Raw genomic sequence first — 15,107 nt, 5'->3', positions numbered from 1 at the left:
TTTTCATTTTTATTTTCGTATTACTGACGAACAGTGTCTAACACATTATAAGCACTCAGTAATTTTTTTCCTTAAACTGAATGTCAGTATACGAAAGTAAATAAAAAGAGCTTGAAGTGCTTAGTAACTAGGTATAAGCTGCATTAATAAAATTCAAGTTCATATGGGAGGCAGTGAGCCCACTGATCCCTGCACTGATCAGGTCACATCAGCAGTATTGTGTCTTTCTGAGATGCCACACTTTGAAAGGTGGCATTGAAAACTAATAAAATGCAAACACGATAGTAATTCCTATCATATAAAGATGATTGGGAACTGGAAAGTTTAGCTAAAGGAAACAAGTCCTAATCGCGGTCTTCAAATATTTAAAAGGCCACAATATTAAAGATGTGGAATAGCATTTTAAGTTGGACACCTCTGAGAGGAGTTTGGCCAGAATAACAAAATTTTACTATTTGTGGTTTCTAAAAGTAGAAATGTTTTATATGTATATATGTGTATGACATTTTTGAAACATAATAATCGCAAGGTATTAATTTTCTCAAACGCCATTTTTATTTTCCATGCAGTGCCTTCATTCCTTGATTATGTCAAAATTTGCTGTTATATTGTTTCATTGGCTTATGGATGGTTTTAATCAGAATTTTGATTGAATACCTTTGTTTCTAGAGAGATTTCATTTGCTGTAGGAACTCAGTTAATTTTTATACCTGTTAAATTTTGAAATGACTGTGAAAAAAATTTTTAGATTAGAAACCTCGTTTGTTTTTGTTTTTTTTTTAGCTCCAAAGACATTTTTGTCTTCAAAACTTTATTTCTCCTAGATAGAAATGTGGGGATATTTTTAGTCACTGTACCTTTTTTTTTTTTTTTTTTTTTTAAAGATTTTATTTATTTATTTGAGAGAGACTGAGAGATAGAGAGCACGAGAGGGAAGAGGGTCAGAGGGAGAAGCAGACTCCCTGCTGAGCAGGGAGCCCGATGTGGGACTCGATCCTGGGACTCCAGGATCATGACCTGAGCCGAAGGCAGTCGCTTAACCAACTGAGCCACCCAGGCGCCCCCTTTTTTTTTTTTTTTGGTGTTATGAAACTAGTAAATTAAGGATCAGCGTTTCCTGTTTTGCTCAATTATCTATTTCATTGCTTAATTATCTGTGACTTATTTTATATATCCTTTAGCCTTTCCAGTAAGAACTCAATATAGGAAAAGTAAGTGTAAGACAGATTAGGCTTAAAGAGAATTCAGAGGTTTTTAAATACTTATGTGAGGCTGTGTATATAGGCACTACCACAAAATCCTTCTGAAACATCTTGGTGTTTTTTTTAAAGATTTATTTATTTATTTGAGGGGAGGTAGGGGCAGGGGAGAGCGAGAATCTTAAGCAGGCCCAACACAGGGCTCAATCTAATGACCCTGAGATTGGGACCTGAGCCGAAACCAAGCATCAGGCGCTTAACAAAAGGCACCACCCAGGCACCCCCTTTTGAAACATCTTCGTAAATAAATTGTAAGAAGTGCATAGAAAGCTTCCAAATATTTTATCTTTATTGAAGGAATTTGTCCTCAAATGTGCTGTGTAAGAATTCAGATGGTCTTAGTGTACTTTGTACTTGAATGTGTGGTTAATGTATGCAGGGGGTGGTTTGGGGACTTTAGAATAACCAACTTGTGTCACAGTTTTTTCTTATCTCTCATGCACTTTTCCCTTTCTGTTCCATTTTTTGTTACTCTTCCACATAGAAGTATTGTTATGGAGAGAGGGACACCCATTGTAAATTGTTTGCCTTTGGGCTTCTGGATGGTCTTGCCATTTACTGACTCTTTCCTCTATGCCAGGTGCTATATACTTGGCTCCTAACTTTTATGATCTCATTGATGATATGTATAAAGATTGTATAAAGGCAAACGCTAACTAAAAATGTTAATGTTATTTTTAAATTTAACTTTATTTGGTATGCTATAACTTCAGAATAATTAAGACACAGTTCATGTTATACAAAGAATCTTTTCTTGCAATAAGGAAAATAATTTATCTCAAAGTATAGGGACTTAAAAACATAGACCAATGTGAGGTAGTCACTTGATACAAACTCTGAAAAACATTAAACATATGTGATTTAGTCACCTGATAAAAGCCCTAATTGCAGAATGTTATTCGTTAGAAATAACGAAAAAGAAAGAATATTTACTTTGTTTTTACCTTCATTTGAAAAACAATAAAATTTTGTAATTTTGAATGAAATCTTTTTGCAATGTTTTGAGAATTTTATGCTATAGCAATGTAAACATAATGTGAAAAACAAAAAAAAACTTTGTATTAAAGTTTCTTTGTTTTCCTACGCCTAGGATGGTAAGCGGATGTTTGGCACCTATTTTCGTGTTGGTTTTTATGGAACCAAGTTCGGGGATTTGGATGAACAGGAATTTGTTTACAAGGAGCCTGCAATAACCAAACTTGCAGAGATCTCTCACAGATTGGAGGTGAATGCTGTGGTAGCTTATAAAAGTCATCTTTATTTTGTGTTCTCTATGATGAATTGACTTTCAGATCCAGATTGAATCATTTAATAAGGCAGATCCTGCCAAATAAACTACTCCTTTAGAGACTAAGGATTTTTTGATAGCTACAGTAATAATCTTTCAAATCCTTCAAATCTTTTATGGCAACAGTAAAATAATATTAACTTTTTTTTGAGGCTCTTTTTTCACACATCTTTTAGAAACCGCTACAACCTTCAGAATTACTGTGATTTACAGAGAAATGTATAGTATTATCTACATTTTGCAGTAAAAGGCATAAGGATTTAAGTAGCAACTAATGATGGAACTGGAACCCCAAGAATTTTTTTTTTTAAGATTTTATTTATTTGAGAGAGAGAGTGAGAGAGAGAGAGCACATGAGACCCATGAGAGGGGGGAGGGTCAGAGGGAGAAGCATACTCCCTGCTGAGCAGGGAGCCCAATGCGGGACTCGATCCTGGGACTCCAGGATCATGACCTGAGCCGAAGGCAGTCGCTTAACCAACTGAGCCACCCAGGCGCCCACCCCAAGAAATTTCTGACCCAAGTGCGTTATCTCTTTGGTCTGATTCCCAGTGAGAATCCTTTAGAAATTAAAAGCCTGAAATCATACCCTGAAAACACTTCTTAGAACCCCTTAACCTTTAGAACTTCTTCATTTTTACCATGAATGACTAGTTTTCATATTTATAAGGTTTACCAATCTCTTCTGCTATAGTCTTTCCAACTTCTCTCTATTCTTTTTTACTCAAAACGCAGCCCATGGACCAGAAGCACTGGCCTCATCTAGGAGATTGAAATGTAGAATCTCAGACCCTGCCTACCCCAGATATTCTAAATTAAAATCTCCATTTTAACAAGATCCCTGGGTGACTTGTATTCACATCAGAGTTTGAGAAGCAGTGTTCTGGGCTTGTTTTAATTCTCAGCTCCTATTAATTTCTTGAATGTTATATCCTTATTGGTGACTTCCCTGGCCTCCCTTCCATAAATTGGCTTAAAGTGTGATTTTTTATTTTTCAAGAGCTAAGTAAGTCTTGGGAAATATTGAGACAGTATTTTCCAAATTTACTCAATTATAAAAATTATCTTTGAGGGAAGAGTAGGGGTTCTCCTTTGAAGATTCAGATGTAATTTTTCCTGTTGAATAGCTCCATCTGTTGCCCATGCTGCTCCTCCATGTTATATGGAAAAGTCACTACATTCTTGACTGGGTTGCCTTTTCAAAATCTAAACCAGTATGAAACTTTCAGCAGATCAGTGCTTTTATTTGAAAACTCTGGAATATTAAATCATTCATAAAAATGAATGTTGGTTCATTGACCCATGTCTGCAAGAAATCAGGCCACATCAAACTCAATAGTAAGATCCTATACATCAAAGATACCTTGTTTCTTTGGTTCTGCTTTCTGTTCCCTTTTTATTTTTCTTGAGGATCCCTTATGGAATCCTGTACTTTTATTGTAGAAAATTGTTCTTCTATTTTGTGTTAAAGTGAGTAGATATAAATAATATCAAATAAATAGGCTAATATAATTTTTGTGAACCTAAATAATTGTTTTGTAATTACTCAGATGGTTGTACAAGAACTCACTAAATGGCCTAACTTTGCTCAGAAGTCTCCCTCAGAGGGCTTCTCTGTTCTCCACTAATGTTAACTTCATTTAAAGGTTTCTTTTTCTTTTATTGTAGGGATTTTATGGAGAAAGATTTGGAGAGGATGTGGTTGAAGTAATCAAGGACTCTAATCCTGTAGACAAGTGTAAATTAGATCCTAACAAGGTATGGTGGGTGAGACCGAATGCCACACAGGTGTAGCTCTGAGACCATGATTTTGTGGGAGAAGGACTAAATGATTTAACAGTGAGATATGAAGGCCTTTTTTTTTTTTTTTTTTTTACCCCCAGGCATATATTCAGATAACCTATGTGGAGCCGTACTTCGACACATACGAGATGAAGGACAGAATCACCTATTTTGACAAAAACTATAATCTTCGCCGTTTCATGTACTGTACGCCCTTCACTTTGGATGGCCGTGCCCATGGGGAACTTCATGAACAATTCAAACGGAAGACCATTCTGACTACTTCTCATGCCTTTCCTTATATTAAGACAAGGGTCAATGTCACTCACAAAGAGGAGGTAAGTCCACAAACGAGAATAGGATTTGTGAAGCAAAGACATTGGAGCCGTGTGAGAACAGCATGTCTGTAGTGTTACGTACCGCCCGTCACATGGCAGCATCCTAGAACTTTACCCATTTTTGAGTCATTAACTTTGGGTTCTTTTCTAAATCTCTAGTTTACCCTCAGCTTATGCTTTAAAAGGCTGGCTCCCCCCCACCCAATTTAGGGATCCAAAGTTTGGAATTCTATTATTAGAAAACAACTTATAGTTGGTCTCCACTTTTTAAAAAAATGATTATATATCAAGCTCATTGAATAGTTTTCAATCAGTACACTGACCTATTAGATGTTATTTCACCCAGATCATCTTAACTCCAATTGAAGTTGCTATTGAAGACATGCAGAAAAAGACCCAGGAGTTGGCATTTGCAACACATCAGGATCCAGCAGACCCCAAAATGCTTCAGATGGTTCTCCAGGGGTCTGTAGGCACAACAGTGAATCAGGTTAGTGCTTTTGCTGGTTCTCTGTGATGGCAGTCGTAAGTGGAATTGGGAATGATTTCCTGATTATGTTTCACAAAGGCCACGAGTGTCCGATCAAGTGGAAAAAGATAGGTGGGTTAGGAGTGCTTTGCAAAAGACACGAAGTATACATGAAAATAGACTGAAAAAAAACTTTTTAGTATAACCGCAGTTATTAAGGTTTTCATGCCTGCCCTCTGTACTGCCTGTATTTTTCTACCTATCTGTTCTTAAACATTCTATTAAGAAGGAACTGATTCACTTAAAATGGCCCTTCCTTTAAAACCTCATACTGAGGGGCGCCTGGGTGGCTCAGTCATTCAGCCTCTGCCTTCGGCTCAGATCATGATCCCAGGGTCCTGGGATCGAGCCCCGCATTGGGCTCCCTGCTCCATTGGAAGCCTGCTTCTCCCTCTCCTACTCCCCCTGCTTGTGTTCCCTCTCTCACTGTGTCTCTCTTTGTCAAAAAATAAACAAAATCTTTAAAAAACAAAAACCTCGTACTGAAAGAACGTGATCTAAAAAGATCTCGTTTTCAGAGCTCTGTTCATACATGTGAATGCCTGCTTCCTTAGATATTCCCTGATGTTCTTCTCCAGATCTCCTTCCCATTGAGTCATGAGGAGGAAATATGTGGAATCACTCTGAAAATTTTAATATATGTACATAAGATATTATTGTTTGGTGCTTTGTCATGTGCAGATTAGAAGCCATCCCTGTTTATCTCCTTGTAATGGGTTCATTCAGATTCTCTTGCTGATGATTAGGGAATATTCCAGGGTAAGGGAAAATCCAGAAAGGCTTCAAGTAAAAATTCATATTATATATCTTACCTATATTTTAGGTTAAAGAAACAAAGCCAAAAATTCCCCTACCAAAGCGGAAATAAATGTTTTAACACCTTTACCCCTAAAAACATACATGATTTGGGGGTTTTACTTCCAAATGATATAACCCTCACAAGGGATCATCTTTAACTTGCAGTGTTAGAACACATTTGGAATAGTGAGGGAAGCTATTTTAGCAGAATCAAGTATCTAATAACCAGTGGCTTGACGACTGTTTGCATCCAGGGTAAATTAAGGAATGTAAAAAGTACAAGGCAAAATGTATTGATAAATATAATAGTCAATCCTTGAACTCCTACTATATTTCTTTGAAAAATACTCAGCAATTTAATTACAGTACCTAAGCATATAGATTTGGCATTAGGAGAAGCTAAAAATAGTATGGCCAGAATCTGTCTGTGAGAAGGTTTTTTTGTATTTTGGTTTTTTTTTAAAGATGGGTGTATTTATTTTAGAGGGAGAGAGAGTACACTCAAGGGTGAGGAGAGGCAGAGGGAGGGAGAGAGAGAGAAAATTTCAAGCAGACTCCCTGCTGAGCCCACAGCCGGACACGGGGTTCTGAGATCATGACCAGACTGGAAATGAAGAGTCAGACGTGTAACTGACTGAGCCACCCAAGTGCCCTGAGAAGTTTTAATATAGACATAGATATATCTGCATTACACTTAAATGCAGCCATATCAGTGCTAAGAAAAAATCATTTGGGTAAATTCAACCTCTGATTTTAGAGAAGACAAAAACACACTTGTTTTATTTTCTTATTTTACAGGGGCCTTTGGAAGTTGCCCAGGTTTTTCTGTCTGAAATACCCAGTGACCCAAAGCTCTTCAGACATCATAATAAACTACGACTGTGCTTCAAAGATTTTACTAAAAGGTACTCAAGGCTTCCTGCGTAAAGACCCTCAAATTGAGAATGTCCAAACCACAGAATGGTGTAAGGGTCTTAAGGAACTCTTGAAAAGAGAAAATCTAGGAAGTGGCTCACAAAGAGGAACAGTTGGTGTATAACTTACTATTCCTTCAGGGTGTATACCTACCCCCCACCTCTAATAGTCTATATTGCCATATTTTTAAAGATTAGAAAAGCCTAGACTCAAAAATTTTTTAACATGAAACTATTAGACTAGTTAGCTGTTTAACCTGAGAGTTGTTATTTATTGTGAACCTTCAGTGTGAAAGTTTTTGCTTCCCTTCCCTCAGGAAACATACAAGCAGCAAACTTGGAAGCAGAAAATTTGTGTTCAAATCTTGTCTTTGTCATTGTGTGTCCTATTCCAGGTCATTTAATCTCTGTGATCATTTTCTAATCTATTAAATACGGATGATAATAATAATCTACTTCCCACAGGGAGGTTGTGCAAGTTAGATGAAATAATATATGGGTGTCTCAGGGTCCCCAGGACCACCCCCAGTTTTAATGATTTGCTAGGAGGACTCACAGGACTCCGCATATAGTTGTAGTCATGGCTGTGATTGATTTCTATGGAAAGGGACAAAGTAAAAACCCTCAAAGGGAAAAGGCACTGTGCGTGAAGTCTGGGGGGATCCAGGTATAGACTCTAGAATCCTCTTTCAGGGGGTTCACACAGGCGCTCCTGACGCCTCCAGCCAAGAGCTGGGATGAGCGGGGATAGCGTGTGTGAAATGTTGTCTACCCAGAAGCTACTGAGTAGAGGGCCAAGATTGTTGTTGAGGGCTGTTCCTATAGGCCCCTACTGCCTGGCAGGTGCCAGAATTCTGAAAGCAGGTGTTCAGCATAAGCCATAACGTTTGTATAAATAGTGTAGGCACAGTGAGCCGCTCTTACCTTCTGGGAATGATTACCTCCCGAAATCCAAATTCCCAGCTGCTAAGCAAGGGCCAACGTTGCAAATAGGCCTTTGAAGGGTATTAGTCTCAGGCCTGCAGGTAACTCTTTTCTGCACAGATAATACTTGGCACAAAATAGGTGTTGGGCAAATATTAAATTTTGAAACAACAGGAAAAAAGTCATTTATCAACTTGAGACTGATTCCTGCTTTACCAACACTGTAAGCTTGACAGTAGAGGGAATGATTAATTTTACATGGTGATGCCAGGGAAGATTTCCCACAGAAGTCAACATTTGATATGGACCTTGAAGGATGGATATTAGTTTTTCAGGCAGAAATGAGGAGAAGGGTATACTAAATAGAAAAGGAAAAAAAAACCCAGCATGCGCAAAGTTCAGAGACTGTTCTGAGAAAAGTGAATAGTTTAATGAAGCTGGAACCATAGACTCTGTAAAGACAAGCAGTCAAATACTGGGTAAGTCGACTGGGTCTAGATCGTAAGAGAGCCTTGTGTACCATTCAGTAAATGACATGATGGTCACCTAACGAAGCGGCATCAGAACCCAGTCTTTGACTCCCTTTTATGGTTTCTCTTATTAAGTCATACACTGAACCAACTTTATCAGGGGTAGAAATAATTTCACATCAGTTTTGTCATCAGAAAATTACGAGGAATGCTAACATGTTCAAGTATTTTAAGATGGAATTTCCCCCGTTCTCATTGCAATAGCTATCATGAATTCCTATCAATTTCTCCTGCCTGAACATGATGACTGTCTTTTAAAAAGGCTTCAGAAAGCTTCATCGGAAATCTGAGATTCCAGAATCTGATTATTGTGCCAGACCACCTTCTAAGTTTGGTTTTAGGAGACAACAGGAAACATAGCTTCTCGTGTATGGAGTAGATGAACTGTGGTAGTAAAATAAAGAAATCTACTTTATACTTGTAGCATTGACTCATTCCTAGCATTAATTTTATTATTAGGGAAGTTTTGGATAACAACCAAAAATCCCCTGCTATCTGTGTGCCAGATGATCTTGGAACAATACATACTTCTTTAGGTCATAGACATTTAAGTATAGACAGTTACTTCTTTCCCTGCTGTTGTTTTGACTACATTTTAAGTCACATGTCCTCCTCCTTGTGTGTATTGATGATAAGGTGATCAATTTCTGTAGTCTGCTGGTCTCTAAGTATTACCACCAACTGTAGAGAAGGTTTTCTTAAATGACAGACAAAAAAAAAAAAAAACCCACTCCATAACATAAACCTTATCAAGAAAGTTACAGCCTTTTTTATTATTTATTATTTTGTTGGTCATGCTATCTTTTTTATTTATGTGTTACCTTTTATTTTTATATCAGTATGCATATATATTTATAAAACTCACAGTATACATATAATCTTTTTATTTTTCAATTAAAGTTAAAGCTTTCTAATGATTATATTATTTCATTAAATATTTGAATTTAAGTTTTTTTTTTAAGATTTTATTTATTTATTTGACCGAGGGAGAGACAGCAAGAGAGGGAACACAAGCAGGGGGAGTGGGAGAGGGAGAACCAGGCTTCCCCGCTGAGCAGGGAGTCCGACGCGGGGCTCGATCCCAGGACCTGAGCCGAAGCAGACGCTTAACGACTGAGCCACCCAGGCGCCCCTATTTGAATTTAAGTTGAATTTAAGTGTGGTGTGTTCACCAGTGCATTGGATCTTTTTTTTTTTTTAAGTGTTTTTTGTTTTGTTTTGTTTTTAGTATAGTTGGCACAACAGTGCTACGTCAGTTTCCGGTGTACGACATAGTGATTCACCTTCCCCATATCTTATGCTGTGCTCACCACAAGTGTAGCTACTGTCATCATACACTATCACAGTACCATTGACTACATCCCCTATGCTGTGCCTTTTATGCCTGTGACCTACTCATTGCATAACTGGAAGCCTGTGTCTCCCAGTCCCCTTTACTTTTTCTGCCCATCTCCCTACCACACTTCTCTCTGGCAACCATTAGTTCTCTGTATTTATAGCTCTGATTCTGCTTTTTGTTTGTTCATTTGTTTTTTAGATTCCACATATAAGTGAAATCATATGGTATTTGTCTTTCTCAGTCTGACTTATTTCACCTAGCATCATACCCTCTAGGTCCATTCATGTTGTCACAAATGGCAAGATGTCTTCTTTTATGGCTGTGTAATATTCCTGTGTGTGTGTGTGTCTCACATCTTCTTTATCTACTCATCTGTCAGTGGACACTTAGGTTGCTTCCATATCTTGGCTAATGTAAATAATGCTGCAGTAAACATAGGGATGCATGTGTCCTTTATAATTAATGTTTTCATTTTCTTTAGGCAAATACCCAATAGTGAAATTATTGGATCATATGGTGTTTCTGTTTTTAATTTTTTGAGGAGCCTCTACTATTTTCTACAGTGGCTGTGCCTCTTTTTTCCTTCTGTTAAAAATTTTAATCATGAAATGACTGAGCCGAAGTACATGAACATTTTTATTGGCCCTTAATATCTCGTGCATTGCAAAAAGTTTCTAAGTATTAACAGTGCCAAGTATGCAAGTGTACTACTCTCAGTACACCTTGCTTTAAGTAATGCCATTTAGGTAGGATGTCTGTTGTTAATCAGTTTAAATGGTATGTTAGTTTGCTATTCATTTGTTAATCATTTATTCCTAAAAATAATTAACACCTTTGCATGTATTTACTTTTTATATTTTGGGGTTTATCTTTTAAAATTTGCTTTCATTAAATCTTGAATAGATTCAATATAGTATTTATAACATTTGCTATTAAAGAACGGGGAGAAAAAAATCATTACCCACCCTGCTTAAGAAATAGCATTCTCATTGCTTTGAGATCCCCTCCTCGTATGTTCTTCTCTGATAGCATCTCTCCTTTAGAGGTAACCACTATCATGAATTTCATATTATTTCCTTGTCTTTATCATTTTCTCATAAATGAGTGTATCCCTTAATAATACACTACTTCGTTTCATGTTTTTTGTATAAATGGACAGTGAGTATAATTCTGTGACTTGCTGTTTTCAGTGTTTGTGAGATATACCTATAATGTTGCTTTATTTTTATATATTGTATGAATATGCCATGATTTATTCATTTTTCTATTGGTGGATATTTGGTGGTTTCCTGTGTTTTTGTTTTTAGTTACAAAGAGTACTATTCAAATATCCCTCTATTTCTGAATTGACAAGAGATTTTCCAGGAGTTACATACCTAAGAGTAGTGTTGGTTCATAGGTTCAACTTCAACCAGATAATTCCACTTTTTTTCCCCAAATTGTGTAAGCCATTACACATAAAGGAGCTAGAAAAAGAAAAACAAAACCCCAAACCAGCAAAAAGAAAGGAAATAACAAAGATTAGAGCAGAGGTAAATGATACGGAAGCTAGAATAAACAATAGATCAATAAAACCAGGAGCTAATTCCTTGAAAAAATCAGAATTGATAAACTTTCACCCCAACTCAACAAAAAGAAAAAAGAGAGAGAGGACTCAAATAAGCAAAATCATAAATGAAGAGGACAAATAACAACCAACACCACAGAAATATAAACAATTACAAGAGACTGTGATAAATTGTGTGCCAACAATCTTGAAAGCATAGAAGAAATGGATAAATTCCTAGAAACACAAAATTGAAGCAGGAAGAAATAGAAAATTTGAACAGACTGATTACTAGCAATGAAATTGAATCCATAAAAACAAACAAAAAAAACCTCCCAACAAACAAAAGTCCAGGACCAGACGGCTTCACAGGTGAATTCTACCAAATATTTAAAGAGTCAATACCTCTTCTTCTCAAACTACTCCAGAAAATAGAAGAGGAAGGAAAACTTCCAAAATCATTCTATGAGGCCAGTATTATCCTGATACTAAAACCAGATAAAAACACCACAAAAAAAGAGAAGCACAGGCCAATATCCCTTATGAACATAGATGCAAAAATCCTCAACAAAATAGCAAACCGAATCCAACAATACTGTTTAAAAAAAAATCATTCACCACAATCAGGTGGGATTTATTCCTGGGATGCAAGGGTGGTTTAGCATTCTCAAATCAGTCAACATGATACATCACGTTGATGAGAGAGGATAAAAACTATAGGATCATTTCAATAGGTACAGAAGTATTTGACAAAGTACAACATCCATTCATGATAAAAACCCTCAACAAAGTAGGTCTAGAGTGAACAAACATACCTCAACATAATAAATTGGTAAGGAAGAAGTAAAACTTTATTTGCAGATGACATGATACTATATATAGAAAACCCTAACAATTCCACCAAAACCTACTAGAACCAATAAACAAATTCAGTGAAGTTTCAGAGTACAGAATCAATGTACAGAACTCTCTTGCATTTTTATACATTAATAATGAAGCAGCAGAAAGATATTAAGAAAGCAATCCCATTTACAGTTGCACCAAAAATAATAAAATACCTCGGAATAAACCAAAGAGGTGAAAGACCTATACTCTGAAAACTATAAAACATTGATGAAAGAAATTGAAGATGACACAAAGAAATGGAAAGATGAAATGATCATGGAAGCACACACACACAAAAATTGCTACCCAAAGCATTTTACAGATATAATGCAATCTCTGTCAAAATACCAACAGTATTTTTTTTTAAGTTTTATTAAGTAATCTCTGCACCCATTATGGGCCTTGAACTCATGACCTCGAGATCAAGAGTTGCTCACTTTTCCAACCCACCAACAGCATTTTTCTCAGAACTACAACAAATAATCCTAAAATTTGGGGCGCCTGGGTGGCTCAGTTGGTTAAGCAGCTGCCTTGGGCTCAGGTCATGATCCTGGAGTCCCGGGATTGAGTCCCACATCGGGCTCCCTGCTCGGCGAGGGGCCTGCTTCTCCCTCTAACCCTCCCTGTTCTCATGTACTCTCTCTCTCTCTCATTCTCACTCTCTCAAAAAAATAAAATCTAGAAAAAAAAATAATCCTAAAATTTGTATGGAACAACAAAAGACCCCAAATAGCCAAAGCAATCTTGAAAAAAGAAAAAAACTGGAGGTATCACAATTCTAGACTTAAGTTATATTACAATGCTGTAGTAATCAGAAGAGTATGGGACTGGCACAAAAGTAAATACATAGATCAGTGGAACAGAATAGAAGATGCAGAAATAGGGGCGCCTGGGTGGCTCAGTTGGTTAAGCGACTGCCTTCGGCTCAGGTCATGATCCCGGAGTCCCGGGATTGAGTCCCACATCAGGTTCCCGGCTCAGCGGGGAGCCTGCTTCTCCCTCTGACCCTCTCCCCCCTCATGCTGTTTCTCTCTCTCCCTCTCTCAAATAAATAAATAAAATCTTTAAAAAAAAAAATCCCAGAATAATCCCACAATTATATGGTTAATTTGTCTTCAACAAAGGAGGAAAGAATATGCCATGGAAAAAAGTCAACAAATGGCATTGGGAACACCCAACAGCTATATGCTAAAGAATGAAATAGGACCACTTTCACCACACACAAAAATAAACTCAAAATGGATTAAAGACTTAAATGTGAGACCCAAAACCATAAAAATCCTAGAAGAGTACAGACAGTAATTTCTTTGACATCACAGCAGCGTTTTTCTAGATAGGTCTCCTAAAAGCAAGGGAAATAAACTACCAGGGCCACATTAAAATTAAATGCTTCTGCACAGCAAAGAAGAGAATAAAAACTAAAAGGCAACCTGTGGAATCAAAGAAGATATTTGCAAATGACATGTGATAAAGGGTTAATATCCAAAATATATAAAGAAATGATACAACTCAACACCCAAAAAATAAATAATCCAATTAAAAAATGGGCAGAAGACATGAACAGACATTTCTCCACTAAGAAGACATCCAGATGGCCTACAGACACATGAAAGGATGTTCATCACCACCATCAGGGAAACGCAAATCAAGACTACACCTCACACCTGTCAGAATGGCTAAAATCAACAACAAAAGAAACAACAGGCGTTTGCCATGATGTGGAGAAAAAGGAACTCTTGTGCATTACTGATGGGAAGGCAAACTGTTGCAGCCATTTTGGAAAACAGTACGGAAAACAGTATTCCTCATAAAGTTAAAAATAGAACTACCCTATGATGCATTAATTTGGGTATTTACCCAAAAGATACAAAAACACTAATTCAAAGGTATACATGTACTCCTATGTTTAACGCAGCATTATTTACAATAGCCAAATTATGGAAGCAGCCCAAATGCCCATAGATAGATGGAATGGATAAAGAAGTGGTGGTGTATACACACACACACACACACACACACACACACACACACACACACAATGGAATATTACTCAGCCATAAAAAAGAATGAAATCTTGCCATTTGCAACAACATGGATGGAGCTAGAGAGTATAACGCTGAGAAATAAGTCTGTCAGAGAAAGACACATGCCATGTGATTTCACTCATATGTGGGATTTAAGAAACAAAACCAATAAGCAAAGGAAAAAAAAAAGAGGGAGACAGGCAAACCAAGAAACATTCTTAATTATAGAGAACAAACTGATGGTTACCAGAGCGGAGGAGGATTAAAGAGTACATTTATCATGATCAGCACTAAGTAATGTGTAGACTATGTCGAATCACTATATTGTACACCTGAAACCAGTATAAAACTGTATGTTAACTACCCTGGAATTAAAATTAAAAACTTTTAAGAACTTAAAAACAAAATGTTAAGACAAATTTAAATTTCACCAGTAATGTTTGAGAGTTCCTCTTGCTATTTAACTACACTTAGTATTGTCTGACAGTTTAACTTTTACCAGTTTGATGGGTGTGAAATGATATGGGATTATGGATTAAACTTGCATTTCTCTTTTTCAAAGAGGCCGAATATCTTGTCATGTGTTTGTTAGCCATTTCACCTTCCTCTCTGTAAAGTTACATGTTCAAGTCTTTTGCCATTTTCCTATTGGATTCTTTTTCCTTACTGATTTCTGAGTATTTACATAATCTCGATATATACTTTATTATTTGTAAGTATCACAAATATCTTCTCTGAATTTGGGGCTTACCACCTTTTTTTTTTTTTTAAAGAAGTTCTTTAATGTAGCTCAAGGATTGAGTCTTTTCTTTATGACTACTGCTTTTTGTATCTTAAATTAACTTTTTCGCTGAGGTGATAGTATTTTTTATTTTATTTTTAGATTGATTTGTTTGACAGAGAGAGAGCACACGCACAAGCAGGAGGAACAGCAGAGGGAGAGGGAGAAGC

At 36.7% G+C, this 15,107-nt stretch overlaps 1 protein-coding gene across 9 annotated transcripts in view; it reads left to right on the top strand.

Annotated features, from left to right (window-relative positions):
• Positions 1 to 15,107, top strand: part of DOCK7 (dedicator of cytokinesis 7) — a 220,646-nt gene that overhangs the window by 199,052 nt on the left and 6,487 nt on the right. For 5 of the 9 annotated variants that reach the window (XM_035727291.1, XM_027620940.2, XM_027620922.2 and 2 more), the window contains 5 exons: positions 2,359 to 2,484; positions 4,216 to 4,305; positions 4,431 to 4,667; positions 5,014 to 5,157; positions 6,793 to 6,899. In XM_035727291.1, the coding sequence (XP_035583184.1) occupies positions 2,359 to 2,484; positions 4,216 to 4,305; positions 4,431 to 4,667; positions 5,014 to 5,157; positions 6,793 to 6,899 (704 nt within the window). Of the gene's footprint in view, positions 1 to 2,349; positions 2,485 to 4,215; positions 4,306 to 4,430; positions 4,668 to 5,013; positions 5,158 to 6,792; positions 6,900 to 15,107 lie in introns of all 9 variants that reach the window. The other 4 variants (XM_027620950.2, XM_027620931.2, XM_027620913.2 and 1 more) reach the window with 1 other exon arrangement.

This window comes from Zalophus californianus, chromosome 4 (genome assembly GCF_009762305.2).
Source record: "Zalophus californianus isolate mZalCal1 chromosome 4, mZalCal1.pri.v2, whole genome shotgun sequence".
NCBI classification, from domain to species: Eukaryota; Metazoa; Chordata; class Mammalia; order Carnivora; family Otariidae; genus Zalophus; species Zalophus californianus.
This window is presented reverse-complemented; position numbering and strand designations above follow the sequence as displayed.